The sequence below is a fragment of the Pogona vitticeps genome, chromosome 1, assembly GCF_051106095.1.
Source record: "Pogona vitticeps strain Pit_001003342236 chromosome 1, PviZW2.1, whole genome shotgun sequence".
Classification (NCBI taxonomy): domain Eukaryota; kingdom Metazoa; phylum Chordata; class Lepidosauria; order Squamata; family Agamidae; genus Pogona; species Pogona vitticeps.
The window spans coordinates 267,011,560-267,028,507 of record NC_135783.1 but is presented as its reverse complement, the minus strand read 5'-3'; the positions used below and the strand labels follow the sequence as shown (position 1 = coordinate 267,028,507).

Here is a 16,948-nt window from a genome sequence, read left to right as displayed (position 1 = left end):
CTTAGAGTGGACTAATATGGGGATGATCGTATCACTTGAGCTCCACCAAGAAGAGTCAATATAAAACTCCACCATTCCCAATAATATAGAGTAAACATTTCCGTATGATTTTCCCATCAATTGACAGTATTTTGAACCCCACAAAAAATATATCTACCTGTTCATGAGTCTTTGGCATGGCTCTCCTCTTTCTGTGGGCATGCTTTGGTTTACATTGTGCAAAATGAAGCTTGCAGTAAAATTTACCTGGAAGACAACAGCAGTGTCATTATTTGCTTTCTCCCCAAATGGAATCAATACAGAATAACAGAATCCAAAGAAACCCTTTAATGTAACACATCTGTTCTGGATGAACCACTTCATATGCTATGCAGGAAACTATACCAATATTTACTTTTATTCTATATTAACACTACCTAACCTCACTGGAACTGTCATGGGGTAAATATATATTGGCAAAGGTACCAAAACTCCTATTATTTTGGAGTGGAGTGTTTTATTTGAGTTTCAGATCAGAACTGCTATCAGAACCAAACATAAGCATGTCACTTGTGGCAAAAGACAAGATGTTGCCTGTGCTCGGCACCAAAATCGAAGCGCATCTGGAATGACAGAGCTGCTGATCAGGCGATCGCAGTTCTGGGAGGAAAGATGTGCTGAGAATGCACACAGACCCATGGAAGGCACAGAGAGAGCGGAAAGGGGGTCTGGGGAAAATTGGAGGCCGCCAGTTATCCCTTGGTAATAAAAGGGGATTAACTGAGGCCTGAACCTAGCTCATTGGCTGGTCAAGGGTCAACCTAGAATCCAAGTGGGAATTTGAATCCACACTACAGCAGGACCCCCCCCCCTTTGCCAAAGGATCAGCAATGTTCATGTAAATGGAAATGAATTCCAATAAAGTGTGGCCCATATTTAACCCATTCACCGGGTCTCATGTGGTTATTTGGGATAAGTGGGCAATGAGCCTAGGAAAGCGCTGGAGCTGTGAGAAGGACTTTCCCGGGAGAGCTTAAGAGTTGACAAGGCTCATCTGACTTGACAAGGTCCTTCAGTTACTGTGGACAAAGCGGTATAGGGCTTCCAAAACAGGCTGGCAGGCAGTGAAGTTGTTGTAATAAGGGAGTTATGTACTCCCTGTAATAACATACAATAATACTGAAACAACTACACTTTAAAAACACTTAAATATGCACACACACTTAATCACACTTTTGTGATTAAATTGTCCAGTTTAGTTGCTAAAGAGTGCTTTCCCTGCTGGAGGAAGGACAATAGAGAGGGGGGGGCACCTTAGCTTCCTATGGGACCATATTCCACAATCTGGGAGTGGGCACGGGAAAGACCCATGTATGAAGAGGCCTTTTCCATGTACAAAAGCCTAGCGGGATGGCAGTTAAGTTTTACTTCAGCACAGATGATAAAACAGAATTTTTAGGTGTCCTTGAGGCAGGCCAGCTATCCTAGAAGCCACACAGGACACACAAGACCAAAACTCTTCTACACTTTTCTGACATTTGCTACCTAAAGTGTTTGTTCCACTGAGCCTGAGAGGAGAGCCTGTTTGGAGTGCCACTGCCATTTGGTTAATGCCAGTATCCGTATTACACAAGCACTTGGAGAAGAAAATATTTCCAGTTGTGACATCCCAAGGCCTCCCTCAGTTAGGATGTCACCATTAGTTAGAATTCACTTGATGGCACACAATTATTCTAAATTGTATCTAAAATCCACAGCCCTAACTATCATTCCCATTCCAAACTACCCAATATCCTAAATATTCTTGTTATACCCTCTCTCTGCTCCCACTAAGACATCCCGAGGCCTGGGATGTCTTAGTGGGAGCAGCCAATCACAACAGAGTTTTGCAGGGGCATATTCCTTTCCTCTCCCAACTGTCAAAACTGTCTCAACTGTCAGTCAATCAGCACCCATCTTTCATTCCATCATGTAACCAATGACCTTGCCTGTGCATGTCATATGGCACCAAGTCACATCCTAACAGGGTTTTCAAGGCAAGCGGGTTTTAAGGCAATCTCGGCTACTGCCCCCACCCCCTGGTGAGTTTCCATGGCTGAGCAAGGATTCAGACCCAGGTCCCTGGTGTCCTACTCCATCGCTCCATTCACTACGCTCCAAATTAACTGTTCAGAAACAAAAACAAACCAACAGAAGGGGACTGACACAGACCCACCAATGATAACATCCCAATTGCTCACGCCGGGGGGGGGCTAAGGGAATCCCCCCCAGAAGGTGTGTCTTTGCCAGCTTCCCGGGAAGCCGCACAATGCTACAAGGCTGTCCCGAGAACAGCCGAGGGGCATGGGAGAAGCAGAGGGGATTTAAGGGGATGAACCTCTGTTATCTCCCTCTTTAATGATCTGAGCGACAGCCCACGTGCCTGCCCATTATTCTAGTGCAAGATTAGCTGGTTGCCCTTTGGGAGCTGGATAAGAATTTTTGACCCATCTCCCGATTGGCTGGTGGAGGTGGGGATTTTTCGCCTATCCCGCACTGGATTAGGAGCGTTAGCCTTAGTAAGGGTGGTAGTAGAATTCCGTCACACTGGGGAGGATAGTGTGGATTTGAAAGGTATTGGAACTTGGATTCTATGGGAATGGCAGGAAATTGCAGAGTATCTGAACTTGCAGCACTGCCGATCAGGCGATCTCAGTGCTGGGAGGGAAAGATGTGCTGGGGGACGCACCCGGACCCACGGTCAGCACAGAAAGAGGGAAAGAGGGTCCAGGGAAAATGGAGGCCGATAGTTATCCCACGGTAATAAAGAAGGGGATGACTGAGGCCGGAGCACAGCCGGCAGGCTGTGCCATGGTCACGTGATAACCCAAGAGCAAACCTGAATCCGCACTACAGCAGGACCCCCTTTTGCCAAAGGATTGGCAATGTTTATGCGAATGAAATGGACTTTAATAAAGTGTGGCCCATATTTCAACCCATACATTTGGTCTCACGTGGTTATTCCAGGGTAAGAGGGCAATCCTCATTACCTTCTTCTGCATCGAAGGCATACATTGCTAGGCGGAGAGTTGTAGCACACACCACACATTTAAAGCATTCTCGGTGGAAAAAGTGGCCTTCTGCGCTCAGGCGCTCCATGACGTACACCCTTTTCTTACAAAAGCAGCAGATGTCACTCCCACCTATGGATTGTGGAAATTCTTTCCTGAGAGAACCCTGTTAATGAAATTGAAACATAGTTGTAACATTATTACACAACAGTATATCCACAACAGCTTGACCAAGTACTCCACTCATTTATTGAAGAGAGTTAACTATTCTATACTGGCACACAATCAAGGGCTGCCCTGAGCAACAGATTTCATGGTGAGATGTTATACCATGAATGGAGCTCAGCATGGGCATGATATGTTTCTCCATGTTTTTAATCAGCACCACAGTGCTGATAATAAACATATCAGATTAATTCCCCCCCCCCCCGTAGAAGGGAACATCAAGAGCATTGAGGGCAGCTAGCATTAAATCTTCCCTAGTATACGTTCCACCACTGGACGATTGACTGCTTTCACTATAGGCCTGGGGATGCACACATAAGAGAGAAAGAAAGCACATGGTCAGCATTGGTAATGGATGATTGGTTTATGTTTAGTTTGATGGCTAACAGATTGTACACAATACTAGATTTGATGTGTGAATTCCAAACTTTAATTCATATTCTCTGGTTATCCTGGGGGAAAAACAAGGGGTGGGCAAGCTGTAGCCCTCTAGATGGTGATGCAACTTCTGTCGGCCTTAGCTAGCATCACCAATGGTACTGCAGTACCGGGAACTGAGGTCAAACATCATCCGTTGGCCTACCCCAGAACATCAAAGTAAAAAAAATTTAAAAAAAATCTAGAGCTGAATGCATGTATATACCTCTTCAGTATATGGATATATCCAAATGTGAAAATGATTATTCTTTTTGTCATGTGAGAGAATAAGGCATTTTGTTGTGCTCGCAATAGGAGAACAAGAATGAAATATTGTGCAAGTTAACCAAAATTGTGCAAGTAACACAAATAACACACTGCACAAAATAATGGTGGCTGCTACTTTGATGCAATTAGGTTAAAGCATTAGAAGCAGGGGGGGTTCTGTTTGCATGTTTAACTATCAGCCATGTCATTTCATGTTTGCTGTTTCTGCGTGCGTTTTGCTTCTCAAAGGAGAGGTATGCTAGTTTTGTATGGAATCAGTGAATGCAAATTACAGAAGCCTTCCTTGGCAAGAAAAAGCATTAGCATTTTGTTCCCCTCTAGCTTAGAGGCAAGGAAACCCGTATGGCTTGAAAAATTCTTGCTGAAGTGTCTCATCAAGCAAAGATAGCCTACATCAGTGATAACAACAAACCAGTTAAAGTGAACTTTCCTAACATCTCTACTTTGGGAGAACTGCTATCAACAGGATCTATTAGATTGCTTCTGGAGATTCCACAGTACAATGGGGCCACTTTTTATTAATTCACTCCAAACACTTGTAGGTACAGGAGCAACTCTCAGGAATCTTCCAATATCTTTCATAGGAAGTAGATTAAACCTGCTTCTGCATCTCAAGGGCAAGAGCAACAGAATGGCTAGATCATAGCTAAAGTGAAGTTTTCCTATTTCATATAAGCCATGCTAAAATAAAGAATTACCTTTCACATCCAATCACACACACACACACACACACTCCAATCTCTCTCTACGTGTACAACATCTGGTTCCACTCACTTATGAATATTGATAAGAAGAGACACAATGAGTAACATTTTGTAAAAAATATATACACATATATGTTTCAGAATGCCCAATGAGATTTGCTTTTTCCCCCCCTAATGGAGTAACACCTGTGATCTATTATGGGGAAATCTAAACAAACAGATGGAAGAAAGGTGACTCCAAGATATAGACAAATGAGAAATAATAACCAAATTGGCAAAGGGCTATTTATTCTATGACTAAAATAGTTTAGTAAGAACTGTATTAGAAATTTAGTAGAGATTCTTTCTATTTTGGTTTTGCCTGCAACAGTCCCAGACTTCCACCCACTCCTGGGGACAGCTTCCTTTTCCTACAGGAAATGTGGTTGAAATTCGGCCTGTCCCACTTCATGAAGCCTTCCAAGCCAGTCTTTCTCCAGGTGAGCACAATTTAGGTTTAGGTCTAGCAGATGGAATCCCCACAATGCAGAATTCTGGGATCTGGAGTCCACAAAATAAGAGCAATACATCACTAACAGGGTGCCCACTGTTCCATCACCAAGGAGGACAGACATCGCCCAAAAGGATGACAAGGAGGGCAAAAAACACCAGAAAGGAGGACATAATTCACAAAAGGGGGGGATATTTTTGCATTAAATTTGCATATGCTATTTGAAACCCATATATGCAAACATCATCAAAATTAGACATCATTACTACATTTGAGGTAGAAATACAATAGTGCTCACCATACTGCACAAGACCATAAGGCACAGCGTCAAGGTAAAGACAGGATATAAATGAAATAACTTTTGAAATGCCCCACACCTTGTATTTTCTGCAGTTTACTAAAAATGAACGCATATAGAAAGAAAATAAACCTCCTCCAGAACAACTTCATTTAAAAATTGAAAGAGGGTTGATTAGATACATTTAACAGTCAAGCTTCTACCTTCCCTGCTTAGCCAGGGAGGAAGACTGGCTACTTACCAAAAGCTGTACAAACGAGGACTATTTTTCTAAAGGAGGACATATGGCCATCCTAACCCCTAATGACTGCCAACATACAGAAGAAATAGTGTGAAATGGAAGTGGACTCGGACTTCCATCTTACTGAGAGATGCAAAAGGGTTAAGAAGTTAATGGACCATGAAATATCAAGTATATAAAACGGAGATGTTGGATAACTGGGGATTTCTTTGAATCTAATTCCACAGAATATTCTTTGCATCATAAAAATGAGTCTGATCTTGCCCTTCTTCCTGAAAATCTGTGCAACGCCAGTAAAAGCATTTTTCACTGTGCTGACCATGTTTGTGCATGTCTGACTAATACCTGACAGCTCTGAGCAGGAGAAGGAAAAGCTTGAGAGGTAGAAGAGGAAGCAGGGAAAGAAACCGCAGCAGGAGATCCATCTTCAGATGTGTTCTGAAGTCAATACAATATTAACAAAATCAATAATGAGTTTATTCCAACAAAATGCATTTATTAATTTGCACAATTCTATTCTGGAGTAAGCTGCAACTGAAAATTTATGTGTAGCATTAGCTAATATCCAATAAGGCCCTTTATGGGCACACATCGGCCAAAGCACATGCAATGGGGCCGGTTCCTTTTCAAACATAACAGCAGCCCATCTCCCTGCCCCCATAAGCATTGACTAGAAGGCAATTTTAAAAGCACATTAACCTAATCACATCGAGAAGTCACTCTGCATCAGTGATTCTCAGTCTTGGGTCCCCAGATGTTCTTGGACTATAACTCCCAGAAATCCTGGCTATCACAGTTAGTGGTGCAGGCTTCAGGGAGTTTTAGTCCAGTAACACTTGGAGAACTAAGGTTGGGAACCACGGTTCTAGATTATTAGGTGCCTAGAACCTATATGTAACAGAATCCTATGTTGAATCCATACCATAAACAACAAAGAACAGGACTAAATAATGCAGCTTTATTGTTATGCAAACTTAATGTGGCAGAGTGTAGAAAATATTGAAATCTCTAACAGAGAAGTCTTGGAAAGGTTACTCTTTCAGTTCAACAATCCCATTCCAATATTTCAAGTTTTAAGCCTTACCGGTTGCCAGGATGGAGGCAATGGACTAGGCCTGTGATCGTTCATGTACAGATTGACAAGAACTTGCGCCACAGCACCTATCGAGCGTGACACCTTCCCTACCGTCATCTGTCGCCAGCAAAGAAAGAAAAAGGGGAAACAGAACAGGTGGAGAATGGAGAGCTTTTGTTCTTGAGAATATGATTTGACCAAAATGAAACAGGAAGAGATAGCAGATTGTAGCATGCTACACAACACAGCAGTGGTAAAGAAGCCTTAAGTCAGAATGACACAAAAGCAGCAAGATGAATTCTGGGATATTTCATGCACTACGAAGCACAAATTGCTCAGCTCCTACCATCATCCTTGTGCTTTGGAAAGTATTTAGAAATGAAGGGATTTTGTTAATTGTTAATATGGAGAAATGTGTCTTAGAATGCAGGTCAACCCACAGAATGACCAGCTCACTTAGGCAAGTGAAAGGTTTTGGTATTTACAATACCCGCCATGCTAACCAGCAAGTCAATGTCTATGCTTGCTGAGAATGAAAGGATCTGTAGGTCAACATATCTTGAGACTGCCAGATTTGATGAAATCAGCTTGTGGAGATGTTTGCTATGTAGTCCTAAAACTGATTTGGTAAAACAGTTTGGGAAATGTTCCATTTTGAACTGGAAAGTGCATGCACGTGCAGATTTGTGTTTACATGTACAGCATATAAATTATTCCTGACATATATTTTCAGTGTCAGGAAGCCATGACCGCAAGGAATTCTGCTTAAAGCATATTAAATAGGCCTTTTAATGTAACAATATATAATCACCTATAGAACCCTACTCATATGTCACACATTTCTTTCATTTCCCCTTCTTCCTGTATTTCCACCATAACCTGTTCAGAAATTGAGATGGCTGAATTTTATCTTGGACTTTGCCATTATGGATAGAGATCATTATGAATAAAGATCACTATTCCACAAAAAGGTTATGTTATACCAACTTTACTATATAAGCCATAGTCTGTCTAATCATTCTGTTTCCACTGGAGTAAAACATTTTTCCAGTTTTTAGAAATGAAGTTTTCTTTTCAATAGTTAGTGTGCTATTCAGATCCATTTTTCTTTTATATATAAAACCTTACAATTGCATTCTTATTGTCAATATTCATATTAAGTCCCACCTGCTCTGATTTTTTAAACAGTTAATTTACAACCTCAAACCTGGACAAATGATGATTATAAATTTAATTGTCTAAAATACTACAATATCACACTGAATGAGAAAGAATGCAACAAATGTCATTGAAGGCAAGATTCTTCTTCTAAATGTGATTAAGCAAACATCCAGAAAACATGCATGACTAAACTAAAGATGGGCTGTACAAGCTGATTTCCATCCTTTGAAGTCAATTCGCTGTTACACCCAAACAATCAATGTCAACTTTTCATTAATCATGATGGCAGGTAGTAGAGCAGCATACCTATGCTTATTAAAATAGTGGGCAAAATTAGCCTTGCTTTTCAAAAAGCACAATCAGATTAAGAAGAAAAGTTAATCAAACTCGAACCAAATGATACCAGTCATATTTTTGTACAAATAATATTTTTACACAACTGTCTAATACAGCCATTTCTCAAAGGGGAAGGGGGGCTGGTAGATTTGAATGGGAGGAGCACGGATTCATCTGTTCATATTGTATCCTTGTTTGCACACAGCCAAAGGCTTTCCTTGCTTGATAGGGGCCCCTAAAACTTGAGAAGAACTCCCAAAAGGGCTGGGGGGGGGGGAATTGAGAACAGTTGGTTTAGTAATTTGAATACAACGAAACCTTGATTTTTACATTTTCAGTTAAGGAGGATCCATTGAAATATTTACAGCATGAAGTTTGTAATCTCACGAAGTTTTACTCAAGATGCAACCACTTCTTTAAACTATAGAATGTGTGCTTATTTATCTCACAGCAGTTTGCATGTCTGTGTTTTTAAAAGAAAATTAGATATTGGAAGTGGACTGCAAAGAAGATATATGCCCATCTGTACTCTGAAGGGTTATTTCTGGATTTCTGTGTATAGAGCGACAATCTTTACAGGCAACAGAAAGACCCATGGAACCAAATGGCAGCAGATTAATAAACAGGCTTTATATCGATATATTAGTGTAAACTTATGTTTCTGCACTGTGTAAGCATTAACATTTCACCATTCCCAGTTCTAGCCTACAAAGGGAATCAAGGGATGAAATAAAATGAGCTCCCAACTTTAAAAAAATGCTAATGATACAGACTAGTACAATGGTCAATTAACTTGAGCTGGGCAAGTTAAGATCAAGAATGCAGGCATTTCTTCTTGAAAAAGCAAGCTAGCTAGAAGTTTCCAGGACCCCAAACAGGCAAAAGAACGAAGCAAACCTATGTGAGTATTGAAAAGCCAAGCAGTGCCATATGGGCTTTTCATGAGATGCAATGTCCAAGGAAAAAATGTGACCGGGAAGAAGACCCTGAGAATATCTTGTTTCTTTGAGAAGTTACCTGGCATTGATAAAGTATTGCAGAACCTTAAGAAAATTAGATGCAGGGCACTGAGTAATATTTCCAGAGTTTAGTGGAGGAGCACAGTGCTCTGTGGGATTGTTCCATACAACTCCTTGACCTTCTCACACATAACCAATTAAATAAAATGGTCTGAAAACCAAGTCACAAAATATATGCTAATCTTGGTGAAAATTTAGATTCATTCAGCTCCATGTATTCAACTATCCAAGTCAAAATAACAAACTGATCACTTTATCTCCCTATTCGGTTGCAAGTTCTAGCACACAAGAAGTAACTCACACTTGAGCAAGCACAACTATGGTCATGCTGGCTGGAGTATTCTGGGAGTTGTAGCCTGAAATGTGAATGTTTCTGATACTTTTTGTCTGTGTAAACCGTTCAGCACTTCGTTCCACAGTCAACATCCATCTCCCTTCCTCTCAATATTCAATAAAGTAAGAAAAGTTACTTGATTTCTAATCTAATTAACTTTTTAAAAAGTAAATGGTGAAAGGATGATGTTGCGGAACAGTGCCTCACACTAATGGGGCAGTATAGAAATCAACCAGATTTCTATATTTGGAGGCAAATATAAAAAGAGCTGGCATCATTCTCCTTATCTTATTGATTACTCTCATTTATTCTATATTTGCTAGCATGCAAACTGACAAGATCAGCCCTCATTCTCGAGAAACACAGCATAACACAACTATCTTCTGTGCAAGCTAAATCTGAGAAATCCAAGCCAGCTGTGTGCAGACTTGTTTTGTTAGTGATGATATGAATAACACATGGAGACCTGTTAAGGAGGAATACCTTTTTAGAGTGAACAGCAGGGGAAGCAGAGTCAATGGATGAAGAGGAAGCAGTTGAATCATGAGAAGGAGGACAAGAGGGAGATGGGAGCTGAGAATGGGACAGACCTTTAGTAGGAAGCTTATTCTGTACAGAGCAGAAAGAGGAGAATTACCTCAGAGGATGTTCCTATTAATGAATGTTAAACTAATGGCATTTCACCACCATGCACTAAGTTTTAGGAGAGACTTCAGCCACAATCTAATACAGAGTTAATTGCTTTCAGTGAGATTTCAGTTGGCAAATCCTTGTATCAGATTGTGCACTAACTTCCTATTTGCTCCTCATTTTTCCACTTCTGTTTAATGAAACGAAACAAAAATGTATCAGTTGCAAAGCAGTATTTTTCTATTTGAGAAGAAATGCAGCAGCACTCCCCCGTGTCCCTCTTAATTCCTCTGCATCTGCAAAGCAAACACAGCATTCACCTTCGGGAGGTCGACATAACCAAACATGGAGGCGAGATGAGCTGCTTTATCCTTAATGCTCTTTTTATGAAATTCTCTATTTGCTATGGACTGAGCTCTCCTCTGCAGCAACAAGGAAAAGAAAGGAAAGAGAAAAAGGAGTTTGGTTATTGAGAAAAGAACAGAACAGTAGTGTTCAGAAATATAGCTGGTTGGACGGAAAGTGTTTCAAATAGAAGGAAAACAGAAGAACAAAACACTGGCAGTGAAAGGCAAAGAGCGGGTTTATAGCTATGTTCATGCTTCAGTATTCTGTAGCTGTGCATATGTCAAACCACATATTATATTTGAAGAGATGTCACAGCAGGTTCTTAACTTCAGCTGCTTCAAAATATGTAGCTCACATTCTGAATGTAGGGTCAACACGATATGTTACCTCTAACATGTTAAGTTGGCGTAACATGTTAGAGGTAGTAGACTTAGCCTTGCCCCCTCCCCTGCACCACCACAGTGCTTTGGACAAAGGACCCCCGCTTCTCTTAATTTATAACAGGCTGGAAGAAAACTGACATAGTTCGTCCTTGGCTTCTCTCCCCAATTTTATTTGAAAAAAGAGGAAGAGGAGGAAACAATTGGAAATCTCTTCTGATTATTGTTAGGAAGTGTTCTTGATTGAATCATGTGTATATCCCCATTTTCTATAGATTAATGGAGTGAAATGCCTTGGAAGCAGCTGAAAAATACTGTGAATATACTTGCAAAACTACTGCAAAATAGTAAAAAAAAATAAGCCAGCAAGGGAAGTGGGGTGAGGAGGAAAATAGAGGAAGAGCTTGTCACCTGGTTTATTTTCTCTTCCACATACTGAAGGCGTTGAAGCACACCAGACAGTGCAAAGGCAGCAGGGCAGGAAGACGCAAGGGTTTCAGAAAGGTTGGACATCAGCTCAGTTCTCTCTGTACAGCCCAAATGCCTGGCCACTGGAGGAGGAGCAGGCAGAGACTGCATGGGCTCCCTGGCTGGGCGGTCAGCCCTAGCTATGGCCTGAAACTGTGAAACACTTGAAATGAAAAAAGGGATCCCATTCGTCCATCAAAGCACAGATTGCATGCATGTTGGCATGACCATGCTGGATATCAGACTGCAACATGCACCCCATGTACAGCAGCACGCTTTCCCATAGGGTTTATTTCATTTTCAGGAAAGAAGGCAGGAGAGCACAGAACTCATGCAGTGGAAACATATCTGATAAAATTAGAACGGTACAAACAACTCTGCACAGCTTAGGAGTTTTAATGGTGTGAGCTACCTTGGGTCTTTTTTGGGGAGAAAGGTGGGCTAGAAGGAGTTCCAGGGCCTTTGAATTAGACACACTTTTAATTTTTGTTTAGTCAAGTTAAGGGTAAGTGAAGAAAAACTATGTCCCCAATGAAAATCCTATCTCAGCCACTAACTTCACTGGTGTCTCTAAGCAAGTTTTCCACTCTCCTGCAGCTTCAACTTCATCCCAATGAGCACTGCAGAGATACTAATAGCAGCTTTTATGCAGAGATGCTACACGGCCCACTGAGATAATGTTTGTGAAATTATGTAAACACAGAAGTACTGCCTAAAATGCTCAGTTTGCAAGATCTGCAAATTCAGCTCCATTTCCCTAGCAGACTATCCTGGTTTGTGTGGTGTATGCCAATGGCAACAACATAATCCAGAAGTGGGAGACTTAAGGGCAGGCTATGATGTACAGGAAACTTTCAGACAGTTTTGGTAATGCAGGATAACTGTGCTTGTTACTAAATATTTCCTGACAGTATGCCCTAGAACTTTTATAAACTAACCATTAAAAAATCAGTGTCTACTAGATCAAAGACTCTGATTTCCCAAATAGTTTAGCAGTGTACTTAGGAATATGTCACACCTTTTGGCATTCTCCAGAAGATAAAAATATTGCACATACATAAACATTTATACTTATGCAGAACCCTACTCTTGTATTAGCTTTGCTTTGTTAGAAGCATAAATTTGCCCTGAACAAATATTCTGCATTTATCCAGAAGGCCTTTTAGCATAATAAAAGAGGTAAGGGGAACCTGTGATCCTTCAAATATTTCTGGACTACAGTGCTCTTCATTCCTGACCACTATCCATGGTGGCTGGGGTTAATGGACATAAAATCCCACAACCTCTAGAGCACTGGTTCTTAACCTTGGGTTACTCAGGAGTTTTGGACTGCAACTCCCAGAAGCCTTCACCACAAGCTGTGCTGACTGGGGTTTCTGGGAGTTGCAGTTCAAAAGCATCTGAGTAACAAAGGTTAAGAACCACTGCTCTAGAGCACCACAGGTTCCTCAACTCTGATTAAAAGTAAGAGATAACACATACAGTACTTCCGAAATGACTTTACTATGGAATTGTCAAACCATATATTGCCGCTAAAAGGATTATGTGAGAAAGGCCCTGACCCTTCATTAAAATCCAAAAATAGCAGCAGCACACCCTGAATAGGCAGTCAAGCACCATGAGTCCCAATGCATCTCTCTCTTTTCAAAAATGTTCTTCCTTATTCTTAAAGGCAATCAGGCATAATCTACAATGCTCTGCAGTGCCAAAGTTAGAAAGAAATGACAGTCAAACAGGCTGATGTCCAGGCGGAATGCCTACCTGACTTTTTGGTGGAGGTGATGGGTTACAGGTTGCCTCCTGGGGTTTAGCAAAGCGATGATTTACAGGAGATTCGGAAGGAAGGTGCAAAGCTGGTTTAGCTATTGGCTCCTTAAGTGAAGAAAGGAGAATTGTCCAAGGAAAGAAAGGAATATTGTATGAAGTGGAACAGAAGGATTGAAAGCTGTTATAGGTTAGAAGGAAGGAGAAAATGCTGAAGCTCAACAGCACAGTCACAGAGCCAAGAAGATGTAGCTGGAGTTCCAAAAAACCACCACAGTTGAAGTTTGACATATAAAATTGGAAGGATATTTAAAACACACAAATTCACCAGTCATTGTTCCAGTGCAAAATGCTATGGTTGAAGCTGTACGCCCAAAACAAGGACATTCAAACTTCAGAGCAACATCCCAAATCATTCAAAACATAGGCATATTGATGCATCCTCCCTGTATCTTAATTTCCGCCCTTTGAAAATATAGAGGTAAACTCTATTCTTTGGTTTCTCAAAGAGAGCAAAAACAATCACCTCACCTCTGCTTATCTAGCAATAAGCCCATTAAACATAACGTATTTCCTTCTTCCACACAAGAATCAATGGAACTGGCTTAGTAATAATTACTTAATTGTTGATAGGACTACATTACAAATTTGCTTATAGGTGCTTACACTTTTAATGTCTGTGTCGCATTTCAGCTGTTCTGTGCCACTGGTGATGCACAATACAGGGAGCGGAGTGGCTAGTGAGATTACGTGATAGTGCTTACTCAGGGTAAAAATTAAGGGGGGGAAGAGCCCACATTTTGTGAGTATGTGTGCTTATCTGTGATCTAATTTTATTTTCAAAGTTACAGTTTAAAACATAACTTTTTCTTTTTAGTGAAGACTTTTATCTCCCTTTTGGAATTTGCTTGCTTTTTTAAATGTTGGAATAAATAAGCCATTGTAAATATAGACCAAGTGGTTAAAGAGCCTCGTGGCGCAGTGGTTAAAACGCTGTACTGCAGCTAAAACTGTGCTCACGACCTGGGGTTCAAATCCCAGGTAGCCGGCTCAAGGTTGACTCAGCCTTCCATCCTTCCGAGGTCGGTAAAATGAGTACCCAGCTTGCTGGGGGGGCAATGTGTAGCCTTTATAATCAAAATTGTAAACCGCCCGGAGAGTGCTTGTAGCGCTATGGGGCGGTATATAAGTCCAATAAATAAATAAATAAATAAATAACTGCAGTAAAAATACTGTTTGGATTCACCAACTTTTCACAAACAGATGTATCGCTAAGGATACCATGGCTACTCACAAAGGAGAGGGAATTGCCATTTAAGCCTCCCTCTGAAAGAAACAAGTTCTGTATATTTATTTATTTATTTATTTATTTATTTATTATTTATTTATTTATTTATTTATTCATTCATTCATTCATTCATTCATTCATTCATTTTATATCCCGCCTATCTAGTCACTTAAGACCACTCTAGGCGGCTTACAAGGTGTCACTCACAAATCTATTCCCCTTCCCCAAAATAGTTAATGTGCTGTTCAAATGTTTTCCTTGGGAAAGATATGACAGGGTCGGACATTCATTCATTCATTCATTCATTCATTCATTCATTCATTCATTCATTCATTCATTCATTTATACACCGCCTATCTGGTCTACTCGACCACTCTAGGCGGCTAGACATGTTCCACCAAAAGGTCATCCTAACCAAGGGAGAGGAGGTAACCTCCCCCCCAAACACAATTTTTCACCCCACATATGCCACCATATAGGGGAAAGGCACAAACAAGTTTTCAGAAGGTGGCAAAACTGATACACAGAATGAATCCGTGAATGGCTATAGTAAAAAGCTTGCAAATAAAGAAGTACAGATCCATCCTAAGTTTCTATGCAGGAGATAACTTAGAAAGCTCTCATCAACCATAACTATAGGGTGGCCAGAGTCACCATATAATTGTCACAGATTACTCAGTCGGTTGGGAAAATTTGGCTCAGTCTTAATTAACAATGTACATTTTTTAAGAAAAAAATGTGCAAGCAGCAGCAATAGAAGGGGCTGAGCAGAATATGCAATCACATCTCCGGCTAAGATTCCATGTGAATGAAGATGAGTCTTCTTACTCTATAACATATACATCTGTGGGTGAGATTTATTTATGTAGGCTGTTATATTCTCCCTTTCAAAAAACAACACCCCCCCCACACACACACACTTTCTTGCTGCTGCTGGATCTCATCATGGATCCTGCCAAAAAGGCATACTTACTTCCAATTTGGATATATTTTCTACATGTACTCCTGCACAGCAATTATTCTAAAAACATTTGTGAGGAAGAAATATGACGTTGCAACTAATCCAAAACAGGGGAAAACATATTTTTAAAAAATGCCATAAAAATATGCAACTGGCCCATCACTGTCCTGTACTACTGTAAAATCCAAGTACTGCACAATGTAAATTATCACCAAACTATCAGACTCTGACTGACATCCCATTGCTGATTTAGGCATATGTTCAGTTAAACTGTGTAACTCATTGCAGCAAATTGCCGCTAACTAATGGTGTGCTGACTGCATTACTAGGTGTGCATCGGTTGCACAGTCAGGCATATACCATGTAATGCAATCAGTGCCCCATTATAGTGGCAATTTGCTACAGTGAGGTACAGATTTTAATTTACACAGTCATTAATCATCAACATGATTCTGATAGACGAAAATTCACTTCAAATTTTACCGACAATATGGCAGGAAAGGTAGCATAAGAATGTTATTTCCCTTAGCAACTGAAATACGATTGCATATATTTCAGCCTGCGTTTATATAGTAATTAGAAAGAAAATGCAAGCTGTTCATGTTTTATCCCCTTGCAAAGCTTCTATTGCCATTCAGATGTATCTGGCTAACATGAAATTCTACGTGTTGGCAAAATTAAAGGGGAAAATGGAAAAGAGAGAAAGATAAAGACGAAGGTTTGTTTCAGTGTGAGGTTTTGCGAATCAAAATCCACGCCTTCAGACACAATAAACTAAATAAATCTGTTGGAATAAATGTGAAACAAATCTGTTAGTCTTTAATGTGCCACAAAAGAATGCTTCTCTCTCTCTCTCTCTTCTGGTCCCCCCCCCCGCAATTTTGCCAACACATTGAGACAGACCACCACGATCACTTCTTTGTACAAAACTCCACTGCTCAAGAAAAACTGTTCAACGAAGATTCAGCTCTGTCTGAACCTTGCCAAAAATTGCTGGTTGGGAGCAGATGATAGTTCAGGAGCATATGTCATGCACTAAGTATTCGCAGAAACCCTACTAGCCGTTTTCCATTTGCAACAATTCAGACTTTGCATTCAAACCAAAGTAACGGGTTATCAGCTAGAAAAACTTCCTTCCATTTCTCAAAATGAATTTCATTTTCTTCTTCTTCTTCTTTTGCCTACCTGCCTTCGTAGTGAGCTAGTAGGTGCATTTTCTTCAAATTTGGCTAAAAGTTGGGTTGCCATAGATTTCACTTTATTCCGATTTATTGCTTCCTTCACTTCAACTTGGTTACCAGAATTTGTTTTCCGATCCAAGGAACCTGAGAACTGCAACAAACAAACAAAAACAAATGATTGCGGTTGACATTTTTCATCAGATGTACAGAGAGAGACATGAAAGTTTAATTGGGTTCAATGGCAGTTCCTTCTCTAGTTATCCTTTAAAACAGCGGTCCCCAACCTTTTTGCCATTGTGGACTGGTTGGGG

At 40.5% G+C, this 16,948-nt stretch overlaps 1 protein-coding gene across 30 annotated transcripts in view; it reads right to left on the bottom strand.

Moving 5' to 3' along the window:
* The window catches only part of MICAL2 (microtubule associated monooxygenase, calponin and LIM domain containing 2), a 175,589-nt gene that overhangs the window by 78,696 nt on the left and 79,945 nt on the right, over positions 1 to 16,948 (bottom strand). For 6 of the 30 annotated variants that reach the window (XM_072985774.2, XM_072985773.2, XM_078383945.1 and 3 more), the window contains exons 16-24: positions 16,642 to 16,788; positions 13,205 to 13,315; positions 11,387 to 11,596; positions 10,568 to 10,669; positions 10,101 to 10,226; positions 6,777 to 6,884; positions 6,038 to 6,130; positions 3,009 to 3,195; positions 158 to 246 (exon numbers count right to left, since the gene is read on the bottom strand). In XM_072985774.2, coding sequence (XP_072841875.2) covers positions 158 to 246; positions 3,009 to 3,195; positions 6,038 to 6,130; positions 6,777 to 6,884; positions 10,101 to 10,226; positions 10,568 to 10,669; positions 11,387 to 11,596; positions 13,205 to 13,315; positions 16,642 to 16,788 — 1,173 coding nt within the window. The remainder of the gene's footprint in view (positions 1 to 157; positions 247 to 3,008; positions 3,196 to 6,037; positions 6,131 to 6,776; positions 6,885 to 10,100; positions 10,227 to 10,567; positions 10,670 to 11,386; positions 11,597 to 13,204; positions 13,316 to 16,641; positions 16,789 to 16,948) is intronic. The other 24 variants (XM_078383960.1, XM_078383961.1, XM_020797201.3 and 21 more) reach the window with 9 other exon arrangements.